Below are 14,093 nucleotides of genomic sequence, written 5' to 3' on the forward strand. Positions count from 1 at the left end.
AGAATGCCTAGCAGAAGCACATTGGTCAACATTAACAAAGGGGATCTGATAAATTGACATAACAATGTAGAATGCCTAGCAGAAGCACATTGGTCAACATTAACAAAGGGGATCTGATAAATTGACATAACAATGTAGAATGCCTAGCAGATGCACATTGGTCAACATTAACAAAGGGGATCTGATAAATTGACATAACAATGTAAAATGCCTAGCAGAAGCACATTGGTCAACATTAACAAAGGGGATCTGATAAATTGACATAACAATGTAGAATGCCTAGCAGAAGCACATTGGTCAACATTAACAAAGGGGATCTGATAAATTGACATAACAATGTAAAATGCCTAGCAGAAGCACATTGGTCAACATTAACAAAGGGGATCTGATAAATTGACATAACAATGTAGAATGCCTAGCAGAAGCGCATTGGTCAACATTAACAAAGGGGATCTGATAAATTGACATAACAATGTAGAATGCCTAGCAGAAGCGCATTGGTCAACATTAACAAAGGGGATCTGATAAATTGACATAACAATATAGAATGCGTAGCAGAAGCGCATTGGTCAACATTAGCAAAGCGGGTCTGCAGATACTTTTTGGTCCACATTGGTAAAGTGACTTAATAATGTGGAATTGTAACTTTGGGAACTTTAGAGACCACAGGAACTGGGGGATATTCATTCCAAAGAGCATGTTTGTAGATTTGATTTTGAACTGCACCCTCAAATAAGTTTGTTGTTGGACCATCACATATTTGTTGTATATTTCTTGTTTATTAAACGGAGTTAACAAATATGTGAAAAAGAACACACCCTAAGTGAAGAAAATCGTTTAGAGTTTAGATGGTTCAAGGTTCAGCACATTGTTGTAAGCTTGTATCTTTAAAATGTCATGGGAAGGAATAGACTTGATGTCAAAAACTCCTTAGGAGAGGAGTGGAAAGAAAGGGGTCCATCATGGAGCCAATGGATCAGTTTGGTAAGTGCCAGCGTTGCTGTTCAGCCATGACATTGTGACCAGAAAGGTCATTCAGGGCAGTGCCTTTTGGAGGAAGTATGGCTTTCACAAAAAATCACGATGGTTAAGGCTGTGGAAACTGTTTCCTGTGAGAGATTTATTTATTCATGTAATTTATTTATTTATTTTCATTTATAAAGCACTCACACAGCCCAGGGGCATCGAGGCGCTTGGAGAATGGTACTATACACATTAACATGCCATCTAGACTCCAACTGAAGTTCGGAACGCGTCAACCGGACCATCAAGGAACGCGTCAGAATGGTAGTGGGTGCCGGAAAGCATTGGGATAAAGCGGTCCTCATAACAGTGCAAGAGCAAAGGTTGGCCCCTTATGATAACCAGCATTCTGTTCCCTTTGAAAGCTTGAGTTTGAGGAAAACCAACTCTATAATGAGCCCAAATTGGATGGAAAGGGCTAGAGTCATACATTCGAATGAGGAAATGTTGAGAACGAAATTGAGGAAAGAAAACCACACGCTAAAGACATATCATGATCAGAGACATGCATGCAGGACCGAGTGAGTCTGTCTGGTATGTTTAACATCAAAATGGGAAAAAAAACATGCCAGGGAAGGAATATGGAGTTTCTCCAAGGCCTGCAGGGTGGTGGAATATTTGAGGAATGGTGTATACAGTAAATGTGTTTTGTGTATTGTTATGGATTTAGCCGCTACTGTGCCAGCTCTCTGGATTGTTTTGTTAGGAACTTTGTATTGGAATAAAATGCAGAAGTAAATCTGAGTTCAATTACTGTCCCCGTGCTAGTGTTCCGCTTCCTGGTCCTCAATGAAGGAACTTCTAAGCAGCAAGTTTGCACCTCACTCTTGGTTACGCATAAGTCCTCAGCACCCACAAGGGCGGAGGAACAGAGGCCCACTGACATAAGGAAGCACTGTAGGTTTAGGGAGCGAGTACATATATACTACTGATGAAGGGAAGACATGTAAATAACGACCCCAAGGTGTATGTGCTTTATGAGCACAAACGTACAGGGCAGCGAGGCCCATGCAAGGATCAGAAATGAACCCCGCCCGCCTTATCTTCCTCGAAATCGGCTCCAAACAGATGAAGGGCAATGCGGATCTGCAGAGAAGGCTTATGCAAACATAATGGCCCTCATTACAACTCAGGCGGTAAGGGTTTACGGCGCCGTAAACAGCGCCGACCCTTACCGCCTGAGTACGAGGTCCCTTAGCGCCATGGCGGATTTAACACCTGCTTTTAGCAGGTGCTAAAATCCATGGCGCTAAGGGACCATGGAGTTAATTACGCCACCGTAATTTACGGAGGCGTAATTAACGCCTTCCCCACTCCCATTATGCCCTATGGGGCAAAAATGGGGAAGGGTAAATGGGGATTGGAGACTTACCGCCCCGCCAAGGTCGGAATGGGGCGGTAAGTCCGCCAACCACCATGGCGTAAACATAGTTTACGCCATGGTGGTAAAGTCACGGCCCAGGCGGTAACTTACCGCCTGGGTCGTAATGAGGCCCAATGTCTTTTTTACATAGTGTACTATGCCAGTGCTATAGTAATATATTTTGTCATTACCCAATTGACTAGTTCTCAAATAATCAACCTCACAATGATGAAGGGTTAAATCAGTCATGCCATGATTCACACCTGTAGCCAATGGTCAAAGAAACTTCTGAAGCAGGCGATGAACTTGTGGAGCTATCGTGGTGGCAAGCCAATCCATTTGTGAAGCAGGGCAGGATATACAAGGGTGTCAACTACTGCCTGGCCACCTCCCTTTAGACAAAATGTTCATGTAGTGAAGCATTCCCATGTTGTGAAAGGAGACATGTGCAATTTGCATATTCTCATTAACTTGCATGCTTAAATTGGAGAAATGTTTTGCGAATCGAGCCCGCTGTCCGAACATTAATGTTACACATTTCCTCATGGCATTTGTAGAACATGGAAATGTCCCCGCTGCACGCAATGTTCACTTGGACATCTCCACAGTCCTTAGTTCCCCTTCTTGTCTATGCCATTGGTTCACGGGCGACTGCGCAGATGCAGTGTGGCGCGGGGGTCAAGGTAAAGCCCACTTCAGCAGTCAGGTCTAAGTCTGCCTCAGTCACACCAGATGGCGGGTGGAACGTGAACCTCTGAAGCAAACCGGTGAAGAAGAGAAACAGCTCCATCTTGGCCAGGCTTTCTCCCACACAAGCTCTGCGCCCTGCAAAAGCAAAGAAACGCAGATGTTATATCAATCTGCTATTATTCGACTGCTCATCCGCTTCACTTATTTCTTTTATTATTCTGTAAGATTAATATTGCACTGAAAACAAACACAGTGGATAGAGATTATTGTATATTCAACCTTTTCTGTTGGGATCTAGAAGGGTAGCAAAACCTTACGGAACAGGCGCTCAGTGGACGCGTCAGTAGCGCGACAAAGGCCAGCCTATCTCACCTCTCAGAGACTCCTCCTTCTTCCATGTCCCTTCTGCCCAGGAAACTCGAGTACTCCTATTAAATCATATTCTGGGGAAGGCAACTGCTCCTAGGAAGCTAAAGAGTCTCTGCAATTCCCAATGTTCTTCCACTCCCCCAGACCATCTTTGGAAAGACCTCCATCACACATCCCCATCCGTTACCCAGTAATGTTTGCATGAATAAACACACAATTGGCGGTCTAGTTTTGTGGGAAGGAAGTCAATTTCATAGCAACATTAAAACTGATTGTATTCATGATCGTTTCTTGACTGTAAGAAGACCCAGTGCAGTTTTTCAGGAGCTTGTCCTACTTCATTTAAAAATTGCAATTCAGAAGTTTGAACTACCTATGCTCCTAAAAATCTCTCGCCTGCACACTTCAATTTGACTCTCTTTACCTATCACCCACCTTGCTTTGGCACCCCCATCACCACATAACTGGCGGATCTTGTGGCCGACCTACCTATACCATGAAGGTGGATGGAAAGGACCAAGGTCATGAATTTGAAGGAGGCAATGGTGAGAATGGGAGTGAGGAAAGAAAACCACAAGCTAAAGAGATATCACGATCAGAGGCATGCATGCCAGACCAATTGAATGCAGGTGGTATTTTTAACATCAAATTGGAAAAACATGTCATGGAAGGAATGAATATTAAGTTTCTGTGAGCCCTGCTGGATGGCAGAATATTTGAAGGATGCTGTATACACAGAGGTCTAAGGGCGAGTTGTGCATCACAAGAAACAACAATACACATAAAAATATAAATATTTAAGATAAGAAAGCAAGAGTTGAAGTGATCAAATCAAGTGTTTTTTATATTTTCTTTTTTTTGGGGTAGGAGGGATGTGTTATATTGAAGACCTTTTCGGAGAAAAGTGCTATGAATTGACAGTTAGACTTGGGCACTGAGTTAGCCATTACTGCGAAAGGTCTTGGGCTTGTTTTAAGAGAATTCTGTATTAGAATAAAGTGCATAACGAAATGTGCATTCAATGAATGGTATTGTGCTAGTTGTATTCTTCCTGGCCCTCAATGAATTAAGTTCTAGGTAGCGAGCATGCCCATCTTTCTTTGTTAGGCATGTGTCTGTGTGTTACAGTCACCCACCAATAGAATGCCAGCTGATAATCCATTACTGATCTTTTCAGGTCTGGGGTAGTGCCTTGAATATCTGACCTGGGCCCTACACCAGGATGGGCCATGCTCACTGAAGAACGCCAAAGGGGTCTTATTCTGCACTTCACAGTTTATAACCTGAAAGGTCAGGGTCTCTACAACAACACAGTTTTACTCTGAATTCCATCCATCCAAAATATCCCAAACCTAACTAAATAAATACATACATACATACATGTATAATAAAGCCACATTAAAAACATTCAGCATTTGATAACGTCCAAATCTCATAAAAGGGAAGGAGAAAATAACCATATTTTAGAAGACAAAATTCATGTCATAATTATAATCAGCAAATATCAATAATAGCAGTTCATTCAATTTATTTACATTTCTCAACACTAATCTTACAGATAGTGCCGTGAAAATGAGTTCTTCTCTTCAAGGCTACCCTCAAAATATGTAATTTTACCAAGACTAACAAGTAGAATTTATGTCAGTTTAGTTAGTAAAATTGCACTTCTGATTGCTCACAATATATTATGTTATGTCATTTGATATATGTATAGCGCCTACTGCCATTAACATAGCTTTGAAGCACTGCAGTGGATGAACGCCCTTCGAAAGACCGTTGTCTGCGCAAACATGTGACTAAAAGGAGCGAGCAATACAATTTGTATTTTGATATAGTGCTAAGAACCCTCAGGCATCTGAGCGCTGCTTATTACCCACGGTGTGTGGTGCTCATTTATCGACCTCGGAAGGATGAAAGGCTGAGTTTGGCCCTGACAATGCGAGGGAACAGTAATTGACATTCCATGATAAGCAGAGATGACTCCGTGGAAGTATTTTAAATCATGCAGTGCATATTGTAAAGGCATAGGTGTCAGTAACAACGAGTGCTTCCATGGTTTAAGATAAAGTTGGTAAAGTAATTCAAGGCGGACTGTTGTGTCTCTGGCCCCTTCATAGGCTGGAAATGCCCACACAATATTAAGAAAGTGGTATGCTGTCATATGATGAAACTTATGCTTCTGGGTATTCCTCCAGTGTTTGGTTAACCTCAAACAATTCATTTGTAAATGTCCTGGCTTCTTCTTGCTCATCCACTCTCTTGAACACCAAGGGCCTCATTACGAGTTTGGAGGTAGCCATGCTCTTAATAAGGGCATGACTGCCTCCAAACCTGGGCCCGGGTCCGGGTTCCCTGAATGGGGAAATAACGGGCCATTCCGACCTTGGAGGGCCCGGTATTTCCCCATTCAGGGAACCCGGACCCGGACCATCCCCATTATTCCCACTTGAGCCCCCATAGGGCTCAATGGGAATGGGGAGCATGCTAACAACCAGCCCGTTAATGACGGGCCCGTTGTTAGCATGCTGGGGCGCTCATGGGACCCGCTAAGGACGTCTGGTAAAATCAGGCATCCAGAGCGGGTCCCGCGAGCGGACCTCGTAATAGGGCAGTAAGGGGTTAACGGCTCCGGCACCTTTACCGGCACCGTTAACCCCTTACCACCAACCTCGTAATGAGGCCCCAAGAGTTGTATGCCTGTTTAACTACTTCAATAACCCCTCCTCCATGCAGAGGGGGTATCCCAATAACAGGGTAGACCTTAAACACAAAACATTCCCCTCCCATTTATGGCCCAGAGAAGTGATCTAGCACCTAACGAGGAAATCACTCAGTGCTGCATTTAATTTTGCCAGAGTTAGGGAGCTCCAGATGCTAACCCAAAATAACTTGGCCATATGGTCACTACCCACCGCAATTTGTAAAGGGATTGTTGGTGTACTTAGAAGGAGTCCCAAACATGTATTAAGGAATCTATTTTTAGATTTTTTAATAGATGAAAGATCATTATGGGCCGAGAGTTCCACACCTTAAAATCTTGTGATAGAATTAAGCTTTATAGATTTCCAAAGTTGGTTGGAGGGCCTTGCCCTCTCTAATCTTTAAAACATCCCAAGGACTCTTGCCTGCCCAACTCAAATTAAATCACTCTTTAGAATTTGCCTCCCCATTTTGCGTCATTACTTAAACTAACTCCAAAGTAATCAAAGCAATCTATTTGGTCAAGAAGGACACCTTCCAATAAAATGCGTAACCTTGGCAGGTGTTAAACACTATGTGACATTGATCATGTTTTGGTAGACATGATCCCTAGGCCCTTCTCAGCACAGTGGTTCCATTGGTGTTCTAGTCCACTGGGTGTCTTAGAAATTAACCAAGTGACACCTGTAAAAAGGAGAATTTCCAATTTCTCACCACCTAACAGAGGAGCATTGCCCCTTTAAAAAGGCAACATTTGTGGCAATGCCATTTATGTATACGGCGAGGAGCACTGCTGCCAAGACACACCCTTGTCTCCCATCTGCAAAATCAGGGAAACAATAGTTCATTTCTCCCCGAGGGCCCTATAGTATTACTGCATAGGTATTGAACTACAATGACTCAATAGCTTTCAGCAATTCCACTGTGGCACTATTTCCCCTTAAAGTTCTCCATGGATTATCATGAGGTACTGGGTCAAAGGCTGTTTTTACATTACCAAAGACCACAAACATTGTTTGATGACCCAGAATGACGTGTTGTTGGGTCTCAAAAAATGCTGTGCCATACTTTTTCATTACAATTCTGTGCCTTACTTTTTCATTATAATGCTGGGCCTTACTTTTTCATTATTGCCTACCAGCATCAGAAGCCTATCTTTGGCTCTGCCAGGGTACTCTTGCATACAAATGTGGTAAACCACGTGTACCCAGGCGTGACAAAAACATCTGCGCCCATGTTTCCGGTAATAGACATACGTCTTTCTCCCCAGGAAGATCTACCAATCCCCAATGCCCCCATTTCAGGTTGACTGCTGATATATTCCAAGAGAGAAACACAATGAACTCAAGCCATCATGGTACATATGTTTTGGTCATGCCCGGTCATTGAGCGTTTTTGGAGCGAAGTGGCACACAGACTAGCAGAAAGAGGTATTAAGATTAAGATTGTAGTTGATACAGTGTGGGCCTGCGGTAGCAGCCATGTAGTTATGGTTAAGTTGCTAAACCCATAGGAAGAGCACTTTTTGGGCGTCTTATAACTTTGCTCTCCCTGACCGAATCCGCATCAAACTTTGCAAAAAAAGTATCTGACCCACTCTGAATTTATTTGCAAAGTTCGGTGAGGTTTGGTCAAGGGGGGGCAAAGTTATAGTGGGGGTCCCCAAATTTCTTTTTTTCCCATAGACTGAATGGAGAAAAAATGTCACCAAATTTGCGGCAGGAGCGGTGGCTTGGTCCCAAAAGCGTGCTTTAGTTAATTTGGTGTAAATCCGTCCAGTAGTTTTTTTTTAAATGACCTAAATGTAAGGCAAAAAAATGTGTGGTATCTATGTCCGCTCCACGGACTCACTTTCCTGTTCGGTCCACGGACTGGGACGCGGCCGCTGATTGGGTGGTGAGAAAATGTGAAATGCGTCGGTTTTCCTGAAACACCCGCCATCTTGGATTTGCAGACTTTTTTGTGGTCTGCGGACAGCACAGTGAAAACATTAAAAAAAAGCAGCATTGCACTTGTCAAACTCAACAAGCAATCTCTGGTGATGTGGGGGGGGTGAGGATTGGATTGGATATAGCCATAAGAAGCCAAAAAACGGGTTGTTTCACCCCCGCCTCCCTAAAAGTCCGCGAACACTCTAGATGTCCTGGGGCAATCCTGTGGTGTTCAGGGACACTTCAGATGTCCTAGGACATCTGTACCTATTCCTGCATTACAGGGTTGGGGAAAAGCAGTTTTTGGATGGCTTATAGCTTTTGCGCCACTCAATGAAACTGCATGTAATTTTGCAGTTTTATTCTAGAACTAATTCTGAATGGTTTTGTAAAGTTTTGTGGGATTCTGTCAAGAGGGGGCAAAATTAGAGGGGGGGTCCCAAAATATTGTAAAGGCATATACATGTGGTGTCATTTGACGAATCTGCACTTTTGGCAAAACAATATTGGATCTAGATATAAATGGTTTTCTAAAGTTTGGTTTGATTTTCTCAAGAGGAGGTGAAATTAGAGGGGGGTCACAACATTTTTAGATGGCTTTTAACTTTGTTGCTGTTTGACAAATGTGTACAAATGTTTTGAGAAAGATTATAGACCCAACCTTCAATGATTGTGTAAAGACTGAATGGATTTTGTCAAGTTGGGGCTAAGTTATATGACTATTGTATGTACATACATTTTGACACTTTTTAAAAAATAAAACATGGGCGGATTTCAAGCAAACTCATGAGGAGCATTGGCAAGGACATTAAAGCATGGTTTTGCAAATGTGCCTGTGTTTTATTTTTTGACAAGTGTCATAATGTAGGTACACAAAATAGTCATATGCCTTTGGTGACTGAGGTATAGCCTGTGGCCGTGGGCAGTAGCCAGAGTGTTTGGGTCATGGGATAAGGCCATGACGCGGACAATCTGGCTACTGGCCATGACCTCTAGGGACGAAAAATGGTGTTAAAGTGGCTATGTCTACCTGGGACCGGATATGTGCTAAAGTTATTCGAAGGTAGGATAGGTTTGAAAGGGAAAAAAGTGCTTGTGGTAATATGTTCATAGGGTTTTGCAGGCTGCCATGGCAAGGGAAGAGGGGCTGTGTACGGACCCCCATCTTCTCTTTCCATGTTGGCTGTCTTGGAAAAGGATTTTCGTTCCTACAGCGGGCTGCCACAGTAGTCCCGCTGTAGGAAGGATAATCCTTCCTTCTTACAGCGGGACGCCACAGGCGCCCCGCTATAGGAAGACAAATCTATGTTTTACCACCCAGGGTTCCCGCTTTGGGAACCAGGGGTGCTAATGGCCTTAATCCTTTACCCTTTATTTATTTTCACGGGCTGCAATGGACGATAATGGTCCGTAGCCCTCCTTATTTATTTATTTACTTATAATGCACCAAAGCCCGCAGACATCAGGCTGTGTGATTACAGTATTTGTTGAGGAAGGTGAGGTGGAGGAAGACAGCTTACTACTTGCTGAGAAAGGAACAACCTTTCTGAGAGCATTGCAGTCATTGGATTTGGTGTGGTAGAGCATGGAGGTGGTCCCGTGGGAGTACTGTCCATGTAGTCTGCGACTGAGTACTAAATTGCACTTAGTGGATTTCACTTTGGTAGCTTTAGCCTTTGGTGCACTCCCAACAGTAGTAAAGAACTGGCACACCCATGATTCAATCTTGGTGCTAGAAGTAGGCACTTCCTCTACCTCATCTTCTTGGTCCTCTTCATTGTCTTTGAAAGTACTGCACTTTTTTGTTGTTGTGAAGGTCCACCACCTGGTGGTGGTGGCTCTTGGGGAGGAGGGATGGCAATAACTGATGCCATTTTTAGGATAACTAGCAGTTTTTATAAAATTCTTCCAAGTATGTACTGTGTACTAGATTGGTAATGGATAATGAGTATGAAAAGATGTAGGAGGTGTGCAAGGGAAATTCTGAAGTTGAAAGTTCCTAGATCAGTAGAAAATGCAGTTCTGAATTGTGTTCGAAGCACAGATACGATCACGAAGTACAGACGCCTTCACAAACACGTCACCATGCCATGTGCAAGGGTATGGTCACGCGGCACTGTCCAGAAGGTCTGCAATTAAGTCAGACGTTCCCGGCCATCTTCGGATGCAAACCTATTTGAAAAAGTTGCAAAAAGTGTATAGACGAGTTAAAAATGATGCTACAAGGTGAGAAATGGCAGAGTTTTAAGGTAAAACTTCGTAAATTGGACAGAAATATTACTTATTGGCTAAGTATGATATTAGTAAGTTGTAGGAAAATAGCATGCACTGGTAAAAACCCATGAAATTACCTGAAAAAACCTGGTTAAAGAGATGACAAATCTAGGCCAGCTGGTTTTATTCACTGACAATCAGAATATTAAAATTCAAAAGGTGATTTACATCAAAACGTTAACCTTGTCGTATGTTCTTAAAGTACTTTCCTTAGGGTTTGGTCTCAGCTCATGGTGCACATGAATGGGGCAATAGCGGGCCTCAAACACACAATTAATTTGTATACAGGAAGATAAACTTTAATGCTATTAACATTTTCTGGTGATGCTGTTTCTTTCTTCCTTACTTTAGTTTCCCTGTCTGTGCTTCTGATTTATATGCATTGTGGGTCTTCATATGTATTGTTTGTACTAGCACAAGTGTGTAGTAAGTCTTGAATTGTTAGCTAGTTATTACATGTTTAACATTACAAAATCACCCCTGACATCTTGTTGCCAACATAACAACAACCCCTTGTAGGTAGGGACTTTTCATCAACATTATTTTCACATTTGATGTCATCAGTGATGTCATCAATGACATTTGTGATGGCATCTTTGATGTCCTGGGTCTTAGTCTTAGCAGTGCACTGTGGTGGCGCAAGTTATGGTTGCTTAGTTTACCATAGCTGGCGAATTTCAGAGGTTTTTCGGTTTTACTTATAACCATAACGTCCCTGTAACAATGTTTTTCCATTGAATTTCATAGGTTTTTATTAGTGCAACTTAACCATAACGTCCCTTGAACAAAGGGCCTCATTCCAACTTTGGAGGTAACCACACTGCTATTTGCGGCATGGCTCCCTCCAAAATCGTTCCGACTCCGGCCTGGTGAATGGAGTAATTACCGGTCCATTCCGAGGTCAGAGGGACCAGCAATTCCCCATTCACCAGGGCCATTCCCCATTTGAGCCCCCATATGGCTCAATGGAAAGGGGGAAGGGGGCAATAACGGTACCGTAAATTACGGTACCGTTATTGACCCTGGTGTCCCTTTGCGGGTCCCATCCTTAACGCCTGCTAAAAGCAGTGTCATTTCCGGTGCCCGGTATCCCTTTGCACCCTACTTGTAATGAGGCCCAAAAATGTTTTCATTAAATTATATATATATATGCAACATAGTCCTGCTGTCTTTGAATGTGCCCCACTAAGACCCCTCATGAAAAACCGTTCAGCTAATCCCCTAACAGATTTTACTCTAGACAGATATCAAACTCACTATATCTAGCTTAATTCCTCACCCATATGGTTGGACAGGGTAGAACTAGGACAAGAAATAAGCCCAGTCACCCAAAAAAAAGTGGCCCACTCATTGCCTCAAAAAAGTGGCCCACCCCTCGCCTCACGACCCTTGACCTCTGAAGACATCACCGGAAGTGATGTCATTTGACCCCACCCCAAAGTGACATCCCGGGAAGCGATGAAACACAACCTTTCACTCCTTGACAAAACAGGAAGTGGCATCAAATAGCATTGTTTCTAAGTACACTAAATTACTGTGAATCCAAGCAGACGTCCAAGGCCAAATGATAATATGTTATTGTATAGCACTTACTCTTAAGGTCTTTTTTATAGAACAAATATGCATACAGTATCACCCAACCTGTGTTGGTACTCATTTATCGACCTAAGAAGGATGAAAGGCTTTTTGAAAGAAAAAAAAAGAATTGAAAAAAAATATATATTTTTTTCCATTTTCTTTTTCTTTCAAACCGGCCGAGGCATGGCAGAAACCGGACCCCACTCCCAAGGGACGATTTCGCCAGGGCCACGGGCCCACTCCAACCTTGTGGTTGTACAATTGCAACAATCTTCTGAATTTAACACTTTTTTGAACGATCTGCAAATCAGCTAAGCACCACTGCATGAGACGGAGTCAGTGGTAACATCAACCCTAAATGATTTATGACGGCAGGCAGATAGGGACATTGCCAGGGAGCTTTGTGGTTTTGGACATCTCAGCTGCCTTCAGTAGTGTAAGCCATGTCATTCAACTCTCCAGAGCACATGATGCAGGTGCCAGGCGGCAGTCTTGAATTGGAATAAATTCTTCCTTTACAACAGAACGCAGGTGGTCTTTCTACCTTCATATCAATCTGACACTTGGCAACTAGACGGTGGAGTCCCCCCGGGCTCTACTACACCACCACTTCATTTTAATATCTACCTAATCCCATTCATCAAACACATTATATGTCACGGTATGACAATTTGCCAATGACAGTCAATTGGTGTTCAAGCAATGTTCAGATACTGGAAATGCATCAGACCCCTTTTCAAACTTTCTCTTAGGTGTGAATTTATAGATTCGGGAAAATATTCTAAAAATACTACACTATAAGAAAGAGATTATTGGTGATGGGCAAGCCTGCCAGCACCTGGTTACTAGATCACTCTGGAATTCTGAGCTTAGTAGCTGCCCCGATCCTCACCACTGGTCAAATAATTGGTACCAGTGGTCAAAGAAAATGTGACCATGAATCTTTAAGTGAGCACAGTGCTGAAAAGGTGATTTTCTTCCCCGCAGCACCGAAAGTGTATTCTTGCCTCTCTGAATGTCTCAGTTAAAGTTCAGGCAACTATGTCTCTTTCTCTGTCACATCTGGACTCTGCCAGTAGAGCACATCTGTGTGTTGCCAAGTACCTGCTGATGTGATTGCCAACCACACAAAACACAGTGGCTCACCTTTTCCTAAAAATGAAAAGATCGGAAGAGAACACATCAACACAATCTCTGAATGAAGTGAAAAGTTAAGTCTGAGGACCCCTGAATCCTAGACCGAACATTCTATGACTCAGCCACATTTTCTTCCAAAATAAATGTAAGCCTTTTGAGATCTGCAACCACAGTCTCTGAGAAAAAAGCGTGAAGGTTATCTGTGGGTTTTCTTTTCATGAAACAGACTCTTGAACCCTTTTCTGGTTCACATTAGGTCTGTGTAAGGTCACTTGCTCTTAACCAAACACCCTAAAACTCAGTTCCTTAAAGAGCTCTCAAGTTTCCCTTTGTCATGGGGGCGAGAAGGCCAGACCCATTAGATTTTTTCCTTTGAATGGTTGGACTACCAAGACAGGATGGCGGTCTCAAACATAGCATGGGGAAACCTGAGAGCCCTGTCTTTCCTGTTTAACCACTTCTTGCCTTAACATTTTGCCAAGGCCTTAATATCCACTTTGGCCATACCAGAAAGCTGTTGCAGTGGCCATAGAAGCGTCTGCACGTCTGTAAAAGCTAATGTTCAACATATTGATGATAGTAGTGGAGTGGGCATGTACTCTAATCACCGGCCTCCTCTTCCAGCTTATTTTAGCCAGGCTCACACCGTGTACAGATCATAAAATACTAAGATGTGCTTCCAACTGCCTCATTACCTGCAGAAAATGGCAGAAAGGCGTCTTTCCTGAGAAACTTCCCATCCTCATCTAGGAAGTGTTGGGGGTTGAAGGTGTATGGTGTCTCCCACTGGGACTTGTCATATAGCACTGAAATCAGCAACGGGATTACTTCTGTACCCTGGTATAAAAAAAAAAGAAAGCGTGTTATATTTCAATATTCTGGCGCTCTAAGGATGACCATGAGACGGTAGTGGAAGGTAAGTGTCCTTTTTGGTAAGACCAGAACCTTCAGGTGGCAAGTACAGGTAGGTAAGTTGGGGACAGAGATACCGGGCATCCACACTCTCACCAACTGGCAAACATGGAATA

At 43.0% G+C, this 14,093-nt stretch overlaps 1 protein-coding gene across 1 annotated transcript in view; it reads right to left on the reverse strand.

Annotated features, from left to right (window-relative positions):
* Positions 1-2,401: 2,401 nt before the first annotated feature.
* The window catches only part of CYP2W1 (cytochrome P450 family 2 subfamily W member 1), a 173,249-nt gene continuing 161,557 nt past the window's right edge, over positions 2,402-14,093 (reverse strand). Inside the window, exons 8-9 of the mRNA XM_069646468.1 lie at positions 13,761-13,902; positions 2,402-3,211 (exon numbers count right to left, since the gene is read on the reverse strand). Coding sequence (XP_069502569.1) covers positions 3,015-3,211; positions 13,761-13,902 — 339 coding nt within the window. The 3' untranslated portion in view covers positions 2,402-3,014. The remainder of the gene's footprint in view (positions 3,212-13,760; positions 13,903-14,093) is intronic.

This window comes from Ambystoma mexicanum, chromosome 2q (genome assembly GCF_040938575.1).
Source record: "Ambystoma mexicanum isolate Mex_15411 chromosome 2q, UKY_AmexF1_1, whole genome shotgun sequence".
NCBI lineage: Eukaryota > Metazoa > Chordata > Amphibia > Caudata > Ambystomatidae > Ambystoma > Ambystoma mexicanum.